Source organism: Echiichthys vipera (genome assembly GCF_963691815.1).
Source record: "Echiichthys vipera genome assembly, chromosome: 9".
Taxonomy (NCBI): Eukaryota; Metazoa; Chordata; class Actinopteri; order Perciformes; family Trachinidae; genus Echiichthys; species Echiichthys vipera.
Window position 1 is genome coordinate 12,814,264 of NC_139834.1, and position 17,959 is coordinate 12,832,222.

General features: G+C 42.4%; 2 protein-coding genes across 2 annotated transcripts in view; both read right to left on the reverse strand.

Moving 5' to 3' along the window:
- The window catches only part of LOC310951221 (ninjurin-1), a gene marked incomplete at both ends in the record, with an annotated part of 249,679 nt that overhangs the window by 139,050 nt on the left and 92,670 nt on the right, over nt 1–17,959 (reverse strand).
- plxnd1 (plexin D1) overlaps nt 1–17,959 on the reverse strand; it is a 64,923-nt gene that overhangs the window by 9,656 nt on the left and 37,308 nt on the right. Inside the window, exons 15-28 of the mRNA XM_083920876.1 lie at nt 17,145–17,284; nt 16,353–16,532; nt 15,759–15,843; nt 14,597–14,866; nt 11,443–11,592; nt 8,402–8,516; nt 7,689–7,796; nt 6,075–6,187; nt 4,298–4,402; nt 3,165–3,295; nt 1,678–1,876; nt 1,443–1,589; nt 1,139–1,295; nt 678–781 (exon numbers count right to left, since the gene is read on the reverse strand). Of these exons, the coding sequence (XP_083777002.1) occupies nt 678–781; nt 1,139–1,295; nt 1,443–1,589; nt 1,678–1,876; nt 3,165–3,295; nt 4,298–4,402; nt 6,075–6,187; nt 7,689–7,796; nt 8,402–8,516; nt 11,443–11,592; nt 14,597–14,866; nt 15,759–15,843; nt 16,353–16,532; nt 17,145–17,284 (2,004 nt within the window). The remainder of the gene's footprint in view (nt 1–677; nt 782–1,138; nt 1,296–1,442; nt 1,590–1,677; nt 1,877–3,164; nt 3,296–4,297; nt 4,403–6,074; nt 6,188–7,688; nt 7,797–8,401; nt 8,517–11,442; nt 11,593–14,596; nt 14,867–15,758; nt 15,844–16,352; nt 16,533–17,144; nt 17,285–17,959) is intronic.

Below are 17,959 nucleotides of genomic sequence, written 5' to 3' on the forward strand. Positions count from 1 at the left end.
TTTACACCAATTTCTGTTTTTAAACATTACAATTATAAACAATTGTGTTTATTGTAAAATGTTACCTAATTACTGTAATTATTACACCATAAAATGTATGCCTAAATGCACTTAAGAGAAATATCAACAGCAGACACCAAAAACGAAACATCTACAACTAGCTGCGTACGGCCACATAGAAACAGAGAGTATCCTCCCACCCATGGTCAGCCGGTGACACCATTTATAAGGAGTTCTCACCTTCAACACCCCTGCTGTTGCTGTTACAATATAAGGGCTATACATATACGCAATGACAACACCTAGCACAGAGGTCTCACACGCACGCACACATGCATGCATGCACGCGCGCACGCACGCACGCACGCACGCACGCACGCACGCACGCACGCACGCACATGCACACGCACACACACACACACACACACACACACACACACACACACACACACACACACACACACACACACACACAAACTCACACACACACACACACACACACACACACACACACACACACACACACACACACACACACACACACACACACACACACACACACACACACACAAACTCACACAACACACACACACACACACACACACACACACACACACACACACACACACACACACACACACACACACACACACACACACACACACACACACACACACCTGGTAATGGACGACAGTGTTGAGTTTCTTTCTGCCATCTTCCATCACTGAGGAGTTATCCAGGTCCTGCAGAAGCTTACTGTTGCTGCCAGAGTCAAACCACTCTGGAGAGAACAGAGACAAAAGAAGGGAGGAGAGGTTTCAGACAATTTCATCCTAAATTTGGAAAAGAATATGAGGACAGAGGACAGCCGTGCTCTAACTTTCTGTGTCACGACCTGTGGAAATATTCTTACACCATTAATCAAATCAGCTCTGCAGGCTCCACAGCTTTTGAAAGCAATAACTCTTTGTGATTATGACTGTACACTCTCCTCAATGCATTCTGTCATTTATTATATTGCAGCCTCAGGTTAGTTGAGCTTCATGAGAGGAATTGACCTTTTGCAAAGGAGATTACTATATCTCAGAGGGTTGGGGAGGGGAAAGGATGAAAATAATCAGAGAAAATTTGCTCTTACCCAGGTCTACATCCTCTGCTCTGGGCCACTGGGAGAATGGCAGGTTTTTATAAAAGGCTTCCAGAATTTTTTCCTTCACCTGGCAGATTGTGTCTGTATTCATGACCCTGACAGACAGCGAGTCCATTCCGCAGCCCTGGAAGGACACGTTGATGTTCTGCAAAAATAAACAGAGAGCAATACATTTTTAAACTTTGCAAAGTTTGGAATTTCTCCAATCTTAATTGAACATGTGTGTTTGACAGCTCTAAAAAGCAAAACTTAGGGTGTGAAAGATGAACCTAGGGTGTGTGAGGTATCACACCTGTGGCTTGGCCTCAATGTTCTCACGGAGTAGCCACTCCTCATTAAGGGTGTAGCGGGCCTTCCCTGTGAGGGCGTCTATGGAGCCCTTGTTGATCTGCTGCTTAATTGCACACAGCAGCAGGAAGAAAGGCTCACCCACTGTCTCCTATGGATGGTAGAAAAGTGCAGTAAAAATCAGATCATGTGATGATTCTTTTTAATTGAGCCTGCCTCATAACTGTGCTGATCCTCACCTTGAGGTAGCTGTACATGCAGATGGACATCCAGTTGGTCAGCATTTTCTCCACAACGGACTCAGTGCGGCGTAGCATCAGTTTGGGGTTCTTGGAGGCCGAAGCATCAATCAAGTCCACCAGCAGATCTTTCATTATACTGGTGTAGTACTCGAGCTTACCATGAAGGGCGATAGTGAGCAGAGACGCCAGGCTGCATCTGAAGGGTGAGGAAACAGATTAGCAGAAGAGATAGATGAGCGAAAACATGTTTTTACAAACATGCCCTGTCAGTGTGTGTGGTCAGTGGAGATTTAAACATAACTACATAACAGAAACAATGAAGAGGTTCAGTCTTCCCAACAACACCTGTGACTGCAGAGCCATAAATAAAGCGCTGATCTAATGCAGGGAGTGTCCGGGTGAGTAAGTCCAGAGGTGCAGGGGATTTCCTAACAAAGCCCCTTTAATCCAGGAGAAAGGGGCCACATCAGTCAGTAAGTGCTGACACTGCATTGGGACAGGGATGTGGTTTGCCTCTGGAATTTCTCTCCTATTCTCCACAATGACTGGCTAGTTTTAGGACATAATGACCAAAATAGCTACACTGATAAATTACCATGTATTTACAAAGCTGGAGCAACTACATTTCTGAACTGTAAATAAATGGCTGTGCTGTACACGGCAGCTACAGACATGAGAAGAAAAGAGTACACCTTCTGTATAAAATGCAATTCAACCGTCATACAATAAATACTACTGTGTTCAAAAGTTCACTTTACATTTCTTTAAGATTCTATTTTGGTTGTTTAAGGGATTAATGGGATGTTGTATTGAAATGTCTTTTAAAGATTTAGTCGACTTCCCTTAAAATTTCTATTGGAGTTCAAATATTAAATCTGCATTCATTGTTTTTTATTGAGGGTTTTTTTGGGACACTTTTCTGCTGTGGTCTGAAAAATGCCCAAAACTGCAGTTTCTCGACTGGCCACTTGAGGCTGGCTCCAAAAGTGAGTCCATCCCCACAGACCTCAATGTTAAAATGTCCAACTTTACAGCAGAAATAAACATGTTTACAGCCTTGTACGTAGAGTTTTGGACTCCATAGTGAATTCCCTGCTCACTAGAACTGTACACAGAAGTGAATATTTATATAACATTCAATTGATTTTATAGTATCTGTATTTTTAAGCAGGTATTTGTTCCACTTTGGTCATCAGCTAGTTGCTAACTTGCTGTTTGGCCAGGTAGTGCACAGTGGATTTTCAGAAGCTTTTTTATGAAAACCATGCGGCTGGACAGAAGGTTGATGTGAGCAATGAGAGAAAGCCATTTCTCTGTGGATTTGTTACCAACAACACCTTTCATACATGAAGTCATTTCATCCCTTGATGATACATACAGCTTTAAAAACACCTCACATATGGTGCAATCCAATATAACACCACTATAAACCTGTGCACTCATCTGATTCTTTTTGCCACACACATAGGGGTTGATGCATTTACCTGTCTCGTACAGCAAAGTCCTTCTGCTGCTCCAAGGCATGGACAAACGTGACCAGGAAGTGCTTGTTATTGAGAAGAGTGGAGAACAGAGTGATGCCCTCCTCTACGTTAGGCCTTGTTGTGTTGGTGGCCTGAGGACAGAAGGGGAATGAAACAGTTATTTCTCTGCGTGATTTCAACTAAACCGCATTACACACCTGCTGCGACTTCTATAATCTATTTCACCCCCTCTTGTCTCAGGTGACCCATCTAGTGAGCATTTCATCTTTCTATCTTCCTTCTGCTTCTTCAGGCACCTCCCTCTCTGGTATCTCCTACTCCGGTGTGTGATTGTCTCCAAAATGTGCCGAGTCGACTTAATGAGTATGGCCTATCTATGGGTGCGACTAAGCAGCAGTGTGATGAAGTCTTCCCTCTGGACTGCAGCCATATGGTGTGGTTTGCAGCCTGACAGAAGGAGAACAGGGGTGTCCATTAAGATAAATGCCCGCCTGTAAGATTTATTTGCTGTGACCTGGAAAACACTTCCTGGGAAGACGATGTGGATCCAAGGCACTTTATCACTGCCGGACAGCCTCCCCCAGGCTGCCGACCCAAAACCAGCGCAGCAATCGTCTTTCTGACGTGCACAGACACACACGCACGTGCTTTTGCTTACAAGTTTTGTGAAAGTACACGCTGCCTCTCCCACTCTCGGTTATAACTCTCACTTTCATCCGCCCCTTCTATACACACACAGATGGATTTCAATGAAAAGCATACTGTTCATTTGAGTCAGTGGGAAGTGTGTCAACAACCTGCCATCAACTTGGTGGTGGGCAGCGTTTTGTTTGACAAGCTGAAAATGCTGTGTCTCACTCACTGGAAACCACTCAATGACATAGTATTCATATGTGCACACTGAAGAGCATAAACACATACAGTGCAGTGACACACATCACACACACATTATAACAAGCACACAAAGGCAAAAATGCACAATATGCTTTTCTTTACTCCTCATATACAACAAGCCCACTGTGAAACCTTGATAAGCTGCCGTGTGACCCAGTTGAGAAGCAGAAGTGAAAAAGGAGCCAAATCAAGGCACTCTGGCAGAAGAAACCTAACATCCTAATGGCTTAACCCTTCACCTGCCAGTCCTGCAGCAGTGGGTGGGTCTCTGGCAGTGCTCGAGGACCCAAGCCATCATTCTCGTAGGCCGGCTGGACCAGACTCTTCTCGTAATCGGAATACATCTGAAACACACATAAACACAGCAAACTGTAATACAAAGTCAGGAAGATGGATAGACAGGCAAAAACAAAAAAGAGCTGAGACTTCAGCGGTAAATTTGCTGTCTGGAACCAAAGGGCAGAATTTCATGAATATACCCTGAACAGGTCCCTGACTAACCATGAAAAGGGAACATAACACCGTGACATGAAACGTCATGAGCTTTAATGGCTTCAGAGACAATCTGACCCAAAGCCAAGAGGCAGCTTTTTCAACTCTGTTTTAGTACAGCTACATTTGGCTTGTATTCTAACTGTGACTAACACTGTTCTCTCTCTCTGTGTGTGTGTTTGTATGTGTGTAATCTAAAGCCCCTTCACACATGCACTGCAACCCTGAAATTATCTACACGTTACCCAGAGGAGCTGTATGTGAGAAATGTCCAAATCGGTTGGACCGGACATTAAACAGACTTTATCCTTACCTGGTACAAAGTCTGTTTAATGTCCGATCGAGCCCATGTGTGAATAGAGCAGCTCATTGTCCGTACAATTCACAGCGAGCGAGCGAGTGGGCGTGTTAATGATGTGTTCCCATGTGTTTCATGCGGCTTGCATGAAACTGGAAGAAAACAAACATGCAAGGGTGAAGAAGAAGAGTGATTTATGCAAAGATGCAAACAAAAATGTTTAACTGGAGCAAATGAGAGATGATAAGATTTGATCCAACGATGAGGTTTCGATTCAGCGTTATACTCGGCAGAAAGATTAAAGAAAAGGCAGGAAACGTGGTAGTTTATTACCAAATATTGAACGGCTACATGGTAACGCGCGTCATGTCCTGCCTCCTGCACGCTCTACCTAGGCGCCATCCCTCGCCTAAACCAAACAGAGTATGACCAGTAAGTGAAAACACATCTGACACGACAATCTTCTGTTCTGTGTTACATGTGCGAAAAGGGCAACTTCAGACAATGTCCGGACCTAATTTGTCCGACATTGTCTGGAGTTCATATGAGACAACCGTAATAGTAAAAAAAAGAGAGAAAAAAGGGTTGTGAGTTTGCTGTTTAAGTGGACGATACTGAAGCAGCAACACTTGAATTTGTTTCCCTCTATGCTCCCTTTCAACACTCTCCCCACTCACTTACTTCACAACAGAAAACAGTGTCCAGTCTAATGCAACAAACCAGCACGGCTGCCGTTGCGAAAGAGCTTGTATACTTGCAAAACAGTGTGGGTGTGTGAGCTCAGTGACTGAGGAGTGTGTTTTGAGAAATCAGGGGGAAAGTTTCTTTGACTCAGTGCCCGCCATTGTTCTGTCCTCTTGAAAATCCATGCCTGTGGTTGGAAGACAAAGCCAGCTGAGTTGTGTCTATCTGTATTGGTGGAAAAACACCCACCAACACATAGACCCAAAGTCTACCTTCAGGGTGGATCACACATCAGAAACATGCTTACCTATAGAGAGCAGATTAACTCTCCTGCAGAGTGCCAAACTGAGCTACACTTTGTTAAATGTCTTCTGTATGTTTAAAAGTTTCATGGGGAATTTTTATTCTGCACAATAAAAGCGGTGGGACATATGGGACATGTAGGGGAAAAAAATATATTTAAACCCATTGAGTATTGAGAAAAATGGTATTGTCAGTCTGCCGGTTGAAATCAGATAGTGGGGAGAAATGGGCTTTCTCACCTTGGGGAAAAACGTGCGTGTGACGAACTGTTTGTACTCCAAAAAGGGGATGCCCTGGCTGCGATTCAGCTCCTTGGTCAGGTCTGTCATGTCCGTCTGCAGTTCTGCAAAGCCTGAAAGGATAAAAAAAAAAGAAAAAAAAGAATTGTGGGACTGTTTCTGTGCTGTTCCTGGCTCCTTAAGCTTCATTTGTTGCTAAGCGCAATGAGTCAGAAATCTGTTTCGCAGGCTCATGCAATAACAATGAAATTCTCCCAAGGTGCTGTGGGATCTTTAAGAATCAGGCTGATTTTAATTTAATTTTATGGAAGAGATTTTAAATGAAACACAAATGTGTGATTTATTTTCCCAAATATAAAGTCATGTTCTAGTTGAAAAATAAAATGTAACAAACATTGATCCTCTGATTGCCCCCCTTCCCCTCATCTCTCTTTGCCAGTCCAGCACGCCATCCAGGCAGTCATTTACCAAACGGCAATCAGAGCGGCCAAATCCAGTCCCTCATCCAAAACATGTGTGCCGGCTAAGGTTTACATGCTGCAGAAACAGTATCAGCATGTCCAGACACTGACTTGAATCCGCATGCTAATACTGTAGCCACTTTATTGGATAGCATGTTTCCAGGAGAGGATAATGTTCTCGTCTAATGAGACTCTGGATATCCCTTTATGGAAAAGCTCTTCCTGTCACAGGATGAGAGACGTATTTGGGTTACAATGCCAGTTTCTTCAGACTGTGTTTGTGTAGAAAAAAGGAAATACTACACCTGAGGGATTTAAAACCTATTTAATTTACTCCTCCAGATTATTTATCCATCAGATACTGATTAGATGCAGCAGGGCCGAATACCAAACCTCCCCTCTGCCTCACTTTTAAGACAAATACCAAGATCCTGAATATGTTAATTTCCCATCTTCCTTTACTCCCTCTTCTGCTTTTATCACAGCAAAACTATCCCTCACATTCTGCACACTCACCCTGAACTCAGCCACAAATCTATCTGTGTCCTCTGACTACATAGCCTCTCCTCCACTCCCTCCCACGCTTCTGCTTCTCCTCGAACTCGCGGCCCTGACTCCCGCTCCTATCGCTCCCTCCCTCCATTTCTCTTTCTCTATCCGTCCCCCCCATCTCTACGCAATAAATCTGGTTGCTCAGACGTGGAGTGGCCTTCACACGGGTTTACTCTAATGCCCTAGAAACACACACGCACACACACACACACACACACACACACACACACACACACACACACACACACACACACACACACACAGGCCTTGTTTCGGCAGGGTAGACACAGCAGAGACGATGTGGCCATTCCGTGTGTCTGCATGTGACTGATCATTTGTCAGACACTGTGTTTTATGAGTCACGTTTACTCGGCACAAATCTGTCAACTGTTGTATCTCCCTCCCACTTCAGAATAGAAACAAACAAACACACATTTTGCACACACACAGAAATATATGTGGTCATTTCTTTTGTCTTCACAAACTCTTTTTTCATGTCGATCGACACAAAACATTATTTAAAGTCTAAACAACTCAAATAGTAGAGGGTGTGCAATAGTATAGGGTGCACGTGCATGTGTGGGTTCTTGAGTAAACACACCTTTACGGATCTCGTCTCTGATCTGGGACTCCATCTCCTCCATTTGAAGTAGAGTTTTCTGCCAGTAGCGTTCCGCCCTTCGGCTCTTTGTGCAGTACACTACAAGAGCTGAGAGAGACAAAATGCAGTTTAAATAATGGTTCAAACCAGAGAATAATCTATAGGATCAAAATGTGTCTAAAAGATTTTGAGTTAATTAAATGATGTTCAGAAATGGTTTTGTTTCACCTTGGAATCACCTCTGAAAAATATGTGCATGAATGTATCTGACAGGGATAAAAAACTAAAATGTTCTTAGTTGTGAATGCGTAAATACAATTTGTGCATATATTATTTATTTATTTATTTATATAACAGTTATGTTTCACACAACATCTAACAAGAAATAAGGCATCCGTGAACATCTGAGAACGGACTTTGTAGCATGAAACTGTTTTAAAATGCACCATAGCAAATTTTGACCCATGCACCTGCCATGCACTCACAAATAATACAGAATACAGTACGCACACACAGACACACATAAGCACACAGACAGAGCAGACAGCGAGAGGAACAGTGGGGTCTTTGTGCTTCAGATACTAAGAAGGGATGAAGCAAGCGCAGGAAACTCTGACCCCAAAATTCCTTTTATCTGTTCCACATCTGGAGCATCCATCGCTACAGCGGGCACACATCCATCATCTGCTTGTGAGTGTGTGTACACAACCTACCCACAGTGCACAGCAGCAACAGCACACAGCACACCACAATGGATACCACGATAGCCAGCTCGCTACCCCCGAGCTGCACTTTGGCGATGGTGTGACGAAAGTTCCCCACTTGCACCTAGAAAGAGAAAGAGGAACAGCATGTGAAAGGTCTCTTCTTCTTAGCACAATCAAAAACAGTTTCTTTCTGAAACTCAATTCAAATCTTTTATAATCTTCCAACTAGAAGAAGTCATAAGAGAGGATTGGCATCTTAATGTAACCCTTAAATCATCATATACAAAGCAATTAAACCAACATAAATCACAAATACCCATCAGAAAGACGATTACACTTATTGTATTTTGTCTAATTTATGTGTAGGCTACATTGTTTTACAGATGAGAATAAATAAAATTGAGATCCTGTTAACTCCGCCTAAATGAAAACGGAAATCTCTTTTGAATGGCTGTTTTACCTATTCAAGATAGTCTTTTGAGTCTGTGGTGGAGAGGAGAATGCTGAACAAACTATTCGCCATCATAGACAATAATCAGCACCCTCTCCATCACACAGTAGTCAGCAGCTCCGCTGTCAAAGGGACAGATACAGGAAATCTTTCCTGCCACATGCCATCATACTGTACAATAACAGTTAAACTGTTCAAAACAATACAATCACAAGCACCTTATGTTTTTCTCATAATCTGTCCACTGCAGCTTAGATTATTATATGTTTACATTTGCACCACAATTAGACCGCTTATTTATACATTCTGTTTTTTAGGCATCTTTTATATTGTATTTCTATATTACTCTGTTGATGTGTCTTTGTGTAATGCTGCTGTTCCACTACAATTTCCCAGCTTGAGATCTATAAAGTCTTTCTATTCTATTCTAATTTAAGGAAATGGCAGTAAAAATGTTCAGGAATGTTCATTTATGCACAAAATTTGCTATTCTCCCGATAACGTTTATTGTGACTTGTGTCATGAGGGTTTGTCAATTTTCAAAAAGTGGGTCACCAGAGAAAAGGTTTGGGTAACACTGGGTTAGACTATGCTTCACATAATGCTCTATATTATAGTTGCAAGGAAATAAAGGAAAGAGGAAATAAAGGCATGGACTACTTTCGCAAGATCCGCAACCGTTAAATACCTCCCTGGATATTTGGTTGTTGTGTATTTGAGTCAAATACAGTCCTTTGTTCGTTTATTTTTCTTGATAAATTTAGCGTTGTGCTATAATAAATTGTGCACATCTGTTAGGTCAATACTGTACCTAATTATCAGCAGCTATAAAGCAAATTAGATTCTAAGAAAGAGAGACAAAGACAGAGGGAAAGACAGAGTATTCATAGTATGTGCATTTGGTATTTTCTTTGTAATACAGTAGAAATGTATGCAGAATAACATGCGATTTTTAATGGGAACACAAGTACCTGCACACATACCCATATGTTTTTTTAATGGACACAGGTGCAGACACGGAAATAAATTACCCACAGTAGATTTTGAAAAATGGCCTCTCACTGCAACGAGCTGCAGGAGTCACCCAGTTCAGAGCAACCCAGATGTGACAAGAAAAGGACTTTCATTTCTGCTTTCTGATTAGTCAGCAGGGTCTCTGTGGTCTCTCCTCACATCCTTCTCTCTCCTTCCCCAATCCGAACATATTTCATAAAAAGAGCCTCAGATAAAAAGCCTCCAATCCTCAGACCAAATCCCTCTTACACTGGTCTAACTCTGAGGGGGGAAACTGGCTCACTGGGCTCTCTCCTTCGTTTCTCATTCCATCTTTCTCTTTCTGGTCCAGGCATTTATTTACCCAGACTAGCAAGAGAAGGCCTTCTTCCAGAGACTGCAACAGCCAGACCTGGTGTAATGGAGGGAAAAAGCCATTGTTCCATGTTCCTGTTTCGCTCAGGGTACAAAAACACTGCTTCCCCACATCCATTTCTGCAGCTCAGCGCCTCTTCAGAGCCAAGCTAAACATGTAAAAATAGATGTGCCACAGAAAGTATGTGAAGAAACATGAATGGCTATTAGCAATGCAACAAGCTAACATGCACGCATTTATTGAAATGTGACAACACAAAGGAAAATGTCTTTTGTGTATTCCCCTGTCGAATGTGCACACTAATCATCCTCACTGCTCATGTGCAGGCAGCCCACCCATTTGTGTTATGACATCTCATTTGACCCTTGCCCTTCCTTTATGTCTTTGCTAATTACCTGTGTTTATTCTCAGACATCCTGAGAGGCAGACGGGGTTGGGTAGGGACGAGATCGAGTCACAGGTACACAAAAAAATAGCTTTCCTTTTATTTCTGTGTCCATTCCACTCACAGATAGAGACAGAGTAACATATGTTTTGAGCTATTTCAGCGAACCACTCACAGTCTGGCTCATATTTAAATATAGATGAATGCTTTCCCCCTTAATAAAGCCCTATCAGAATGGTCAACAACAGATGGGAAACGTGGGTAGACGAAAGATGGTTTTATCAGGACTCCGCAGTCCTTGACCACGTCTTGATTAAGACCTTGATTAATTGCAGTAGAGGGAATTTGGAGACAAAACAAAAACACAAGCGGGGAGCGAGATCATCACTGAGTCAGAAGACCAAGAAGTCTCGCGGTGAGCAGATAGTGTCTGTGTGATAGGTGATTGTGTTGGCGATGATAGACGGACTGATAAAGGATTATAGAGATAAAGTGGGTGTGGTAAACATTTCACTTTTCTACTGTGGCATTGTGGAGCAGAGTGACGGCTCACCACCTCCACTAACTGCTGATTCATGGTGGCATGCTCAGAGACTACAAACCATTCATAACGCCTGGAGAGAGACACACATACATCACGGGCAGTGCATTGGACCTGCGCAGATCAAATCTGTTGAGTTATGAACATCACAGATGGTCTGGATTCTGACTAAATGTTTGGCTTACGAGTACTGTGTGACAGATGGGTGATATCCTTAAATTATCAGGGTCTATCCAGCAATATTGTCAATATATTTTGTGTTTGTAATTCATTGTCGTGTTTTACATGTTTGTATACTTACGGTGACAGGCAGCTCTCTCTCGCTTGAGCTCAGTAGTCCATTGATCGTGCAGTGGAACAGCTGGTCATTGTGGAAGCTGATGTTACAGGGATATGAGCCAATCATCACCGAGTATTCCTCTGGCATCAGCTCCAGATCACTCCGCCCTTTCTGCGCCAGAAATGAGCAAAGAAAGCCATCAGCCGGTCAGTTGTAAATGGTAAGAGGGGCAACATGGGAACATGTGTTTGAACAGGCACAGATAACATTCATGAAGGCCACAGCAGATTAAACCCACACATACGCGCAGACACATTGTCGTATGCACACACACACACACACACACACACGCACACACCGAGTAGTAAGAAACCGAGTTGCGGCAGGCCTGTCATGCAGCTGTCACACAGAGGAAGCCAGCAGAAAAATCATCCAGTTTGGGCCCGAGTTCAGCTTAAAGCAGCAAACATTCCTGCTGCCTCTCTCACATGGCCAGGGAAGTTTCTACAAACAAACTCTCTGACAGTCATCCCTATCTCTGCCCAAAATAACATTCTCAGGGCCTTTACAGGAGCCTGTTGGAATGCATAGCCCTTTTTAACCAATCAACCTCTCTTCCTGTGTCAATCCAAGCCCACCGCTTGCTGGTAATTTGTGGTTTAATTAAAGGGTGGCTCCATGGACTTTACACTTGAAGTTCAGTTTATTACTCATGACCATAGACTGGATAAAATATGGAAACTAATGATTAATGAAAGATGCTATTGAGGTGCATCATGGGAAATGTAGGATCCAGTGTTTTAGAGCAGGTTGCTGCTGTCTTTTGACTTTTTTTGTCCCTCTTTTTTTTTAGATTAAGAGTTTTATACCTTTTCAACAATTAAACACAACAAACAACCACCCATACACAAAGGTATATATAGCCCTAATATGTCACTCAATTAAGAAATTTAATTGCGATTAATCTCATGATTGTTCATAGTTGCGATAATTGTGAGTTAATCACAAATTTTTGTGTTCTCATTGTACCTTAAAGGGATATTTCAAAAGAAAATGTGGAGTTAGAAGGAATAACACATTGACTTTGTCAGCCCTTGTATAGGGAATAAATATACATACGGACCAGGAAGTCATTCTCTGATGGATGTTTCATCATAACACTAACCTTGAGGTTTGTAAAGCCTCTATATAATCTGACTGCTTTTGTTTATTGCCTTGTCAGACTTCTTTTTAGGGATGTTGCAGCATTCCAAGAACTCTGCAGTTTACTTGGTACGCACCGTGTAATTGTTGTATTAATATAGGAATGATGCCAACAACTACAAAAATAAAACCCCGTTTGTATGAAATTGCAATTTCCCTTTGAACTAAGAATGACGAGTGTGTGTGTGTTTATTCCCAGTGTGCTTCCTTGCTTTGATTACACCCTTAGGGCCCTGTCCTGTCCCTACTGCAGGATGCCACCCCCTGGGTCTCTGTCAACAAATGCTTCCTCACACAGAAAAGACACACACACACACACACACACACACACACACACACACACACACACACACACACACACACACACACACACACACACACACACACACACACAGAAGAAGACACAAAAATGCACCAAACTATTATACAAAACAACAACTGTATACCACAACATTTTCACACTTAAACCCACTGGAGCAAAAACAATGGATTCTAAAGGCCAAAACAGGATGAAAGCAAACAAAATCCACCCACATTCCAACTCAGGTCCTTAATATAGGATCTAGCTGACTAACAAGCTCCCTATTAAACAAACACACACATTCTCTCTGCAGCCTCTCTCCCCCCTTCAGGTCCACCACAAGTAGAATCCACCTTCTTAAAGAAAACAGGAAACAACAGAGTCGCCAGTGTAGACAGGCTGAGGCAGCAATTCCTGCAGGGAACTCACAAACAAATCAAGAGGAAGCTGCATCAAGTTCAAACTTCCTGTGCTTTTAGCATGTGAATGTCGTACGGTGTCACAGCCTGCAGCCCTTTCAGGTGATGAATCCATGCAGACAGGTGCCTGGATCAGCCAGACCACAGGAACATGGGGACCTCCCACTGAGCTGCCACTGCGCCCTTCCCCCGCTCAGACCCCCAACTGAAATCAACATGTCTCAGCAGACAGCGTCTTTGATGTGTTTTATGTGCCTCTGGTTTAGGTGAATATGAATAAAGGAATGCTCAGCCTTGTCTGCTGTTTACAGCAGCGCTGCTTTTTGAGCCACGAAACCTTCAGCGAATAAAATCACTTAATGTACAATGTATCATTTGAAGATCATTTTTAAAGCAGAGATTGTCAATAACCAGTGTTTTCTCTTTAAGAATTTTTTTTTAATGTGGGCTAGTCAGTTTAGTTTTTTTGTCAGCTTACTAGCCACATTAGCGGCGTGACTCTAGGGATTGCAATAACCAGCGTGTTGGCCGGTCAGTCCACATGCTCCCCAGAGGATGTATCCTCCTTTGGTGATTCCCGGACCTGTCAGTTAGTGCTACCATGAGGTCCACATTTCTGTATTTTAGTATAATGTCGCAACAACTGTTGGGTGGGTTCCCATGACATTTGTTGCAGACTAGCATTTTCCCCTTAAGATGAATTGTAATCGTTTTGTAAACCCCTATTTTTTCATCAAGCACCATCATCAGGTCAACATTTTATGAATCTAATTTCTCTGACCAAACCCAATGACATCAGCCTCAACTGCGCTTTGTGTTTAGTGCAAGTTAGCAGACACTAGCATGGTAATATGCCAAACTAAAATAGTGAAAATTACCTGCTAAAGGTCGGCATTATCACTGTGATGTAGACAGAAATAGTGAGGCAATCATTTAGATAAATAGCAATCATTAAATCTGCTAGCTGAATTTGTTCACTAAATAGTTAAGTAATTCAAAATAATTAAGATTTGACATGCAGAATTTTTGTATCATTTATGATACAACCTCTAGTGCTATTGCAAACTATTGCTGCGTAGTTGTATTGAACCATGCTATATAGGGCATGTAATTAATAAAACATCATCCTATCCAGTTAGAGGTGGACAGCATTGACTTGAATACAGACATTTAAAAGGTAAACATTTGCTTGACTGATCTGGAAACCAATGAAGCACTAATCTGAACTTCCTGTCTCAGCAGTGTCACTCACGTTGATGATGAGAGTCAGTGGCTCTCCGGGGTGGTGTTTAATCAGCTTCTCCTTGCTGGCAGTGAAGAACTGAGGGTCCTCCATGTACTCCAACAGGAAATGACTTTTGTGAGGCTCCTCTTCCTCTTCCTCTGCCTCACTATCAAAGGTGAAAGGGCTGTCACCTGTGTAGAGGACTCCGTTTAATATAAATTGGACTGAGGTCTGCCGGGACTGGCTGGACGCTGGGGACAGGCAGGTGATCATGAAGGGGGAGACCACTGAGCAGCGCTGAAAAAGGACCAGAGAAGACAAAGTAGCTTAGAATGCATGTCATGTCTTCTCCATTCACCTGTTAGATGATTAATGGCATGTCACCTGCAACATAATTCCTGTTAAACTGTCAATGTGTGCATCTTTCTTTAAACAACAGTTTAGCATTTTAGGACGAGAAGATAAATACCACAGGTATAAAGTCTACCAGGAGCTCTAAAGCCCACAAACTATAACGTACATGTCATATCTCATTTGACAATTTGTGGTTTGTTGGGAGGGAATGTCTTTTTATGTGTCTGTCTGTCTGTCTGTCTGTCTGCAGCTACATTTGGCCTTTGTTGTGGTTCCAAAAGTACACTATAAAAAGTTTGGCCTCATTTTAAACTTGACCGTCTGCAGATTAATTCATTACCCAATAAGTTATGATCCACTAAAGTTAGACACTATACGATATGATTAAATCCTTGGTTTTGTTATCTTCACCACCATCTTGACTGTAATCGAGGGGCAATTGAGTGAGTTTTACCTCATTGTTTGGGAGGGGAGAGTGAGACAAACCTGGCAGAGATCTCAGTAGAGTGCACTTTTCTAGTTTACCTTTGTTATTGCTGGACAGAGCCAGGCTAGGTGTTTCTACCTGTTGCCAGTTGTTCTAAGGAACAGCTGATACAATATAATATAGAATATTTAATGGACAGAAATGAGAATGGAATCAACATTCTCATCTGACTCTCTACAAGAAAACAAATAAGCTTATTTCCCAAAATGTGAAACGGAACGGTTGCTAGAAGTTTGATGACTTCATGATTCATCAAAATCATTTCTTTTCATTTTGTTCCACTTAATTATGAATTCCCACAAGTCTGACTATATAGGTATAAAAAGGAAACAATAGCTGATCACTCACTTTTTCTCCAATTTCCAGCACCTCCATGATGACGCTCTGCACCAGATCAAATCCCTGGCCCGTCACTGTGATGGTCCTGCCGCCACTGTAATACACACACACACACACACACACACACACACACACACACACACACACACACACACACACACACACACACACACACACACACACACACACACACACACACACACACACACACACACACACACACACACACACACACACCATTGTAAGAGTCACAATCCAGCCATGAAAAAAATGTGTCCAATTCACACTGGTATGCAAATATTTTTGGGACACTGCACCAAAATAAGAGTGAAACAAACAAGGGACCAGATAATAATGCAAAATAGTTCAACTGTAGTGCAAATCCGCACAAATGTCATCAAAGACATGCCGCTATGCTGTCACACATGCTGTCACACACATGCTGTAACGCACATGCTGTGCAATTTAGAACACAAAAGGTAGAAAATGCTGCACATCAGGATGACATTACAGTAATGACTCTGGGAGGGAAACTGCAGAGTCCTCCAGCTTGAGATGACAACTTGGTTTTTATACTTGTGACGTGTGTAGCGGTCAACCTACCTGAGGTAACTCTTTTTGGGGTGGATGAAGCTGATGATGGGGTTCTTCTCGTAGGTGTAGGCGATGCTAAGTTCTGCACTTTGACAAGGAAGGTTTTCAAACTCAACACACACTGCCACTGAGTCAGTGTGTGGCTGTAAGGCTGGAGGCATGGTGCACTCAATGGTTTCATCGGTTTTCCTAAAAACAATGAGGTAAACATTGTGACCGCACATCTTTGGTGTATAAAAGTGTTCAAACCCCAAAAATGTTTCTTTAAACCTAAATAAAGTTTGTTTTTTTGGCAGATTTTCATACAAATGCATTATAAGTATATTACTACAGCTGCAAGCAGAGCTGCTGACTTTGAACTTGACACTTAACTTGAAGCTTGACTTGAGACTCGACTTTTTAAAGTGGGCTTGTATGAGGTGCTTATTCATAGTCAGTGTATTACCCACAGTACCCACCTAAAAAAAGGCCCACCTAGAAAAAAAATGTATGCTATATTTAGAATATTTTCACTGCTGTACCTTGCCGACAGACAGCCCTGTTTACAGTACATTTACACAGGAGGGAATGAAGCATTTTATGCTCTTGTCAAAGCCCCCGTACTCCATTAATAAACAGGCCTTGAAAAGGCACACAGCTTGAGTATTTTATTATTTGATCTGTGCATTTTACAGCACTTTACATGGACATTAAATGATACTGATGCTGTGTCATTGGTCAGTATTAAAAGACCCTGACACACTTGACCATTACTTAAAAAACAACTCTGGCTACAAGCAATTTGAACCAAGCAGTACTCACTCTATGATGGTACACTCCAGTGTGTTGTTGGCCTTGACTCTGACCTGAGAGCCAATGTCCAGGTTTTCCCCCCTGATGATGACTATAGTTCCTCCAGCACGAGAGCCCTTTGTCGGCTCCATGGACAGCAGCTTTGGGACCTGAATACAGATGAGAGTTACGGCATATGACTAAACCGCACATCAACTGTATCACTAGACATTTGACAGCTTATGTCACTGGAAAAGACAGGCTTACTCAAACTGTGTTTTGTGCTCTATGATGCTTTTCTTGACACCAAATGAATTTTTTTCTCATCCTTTGAGGTTTGAGTATCTTTTCTTTAGAGATTGGCTGAGACAGTAGCTGACTGTAACAGTAAAATTAGTGAAGAAAACTGTGAAGACAGCCCACGCTGCAATATGTTGAAGTGCTGCTGAAGCCAACAGGCCTTTGGGCTCAAGCTTGCAGGACAGCTATAATAAGAGGCAATAATGGTCATGCATACACATGAAAAACTGTATGCACACACAATCATATATGTACAACACACATGCACATACACACAAAGGTTCCTGGGGCGAAGATGAATATCCCTGTCCAGCTCTGCAGCGACCTACATCAGCATTCCCTCTCTTTTCAAACTTTCTATCCCTGCCATGAACCTCGCCTCCAGGGAAACCTCTTATCCTCACTGACAGGATCCACTTCCTTAGTGTGCACGGATGGAGGAGACCTATTGTGTTTGTGTGTCAGAGTGGGTGTAAGGAGGCAGATGTTTCCGTATAAAGGTCTGAGGAAGGAGATGTAGAAGAGGCACATATCCTGTCTACAAA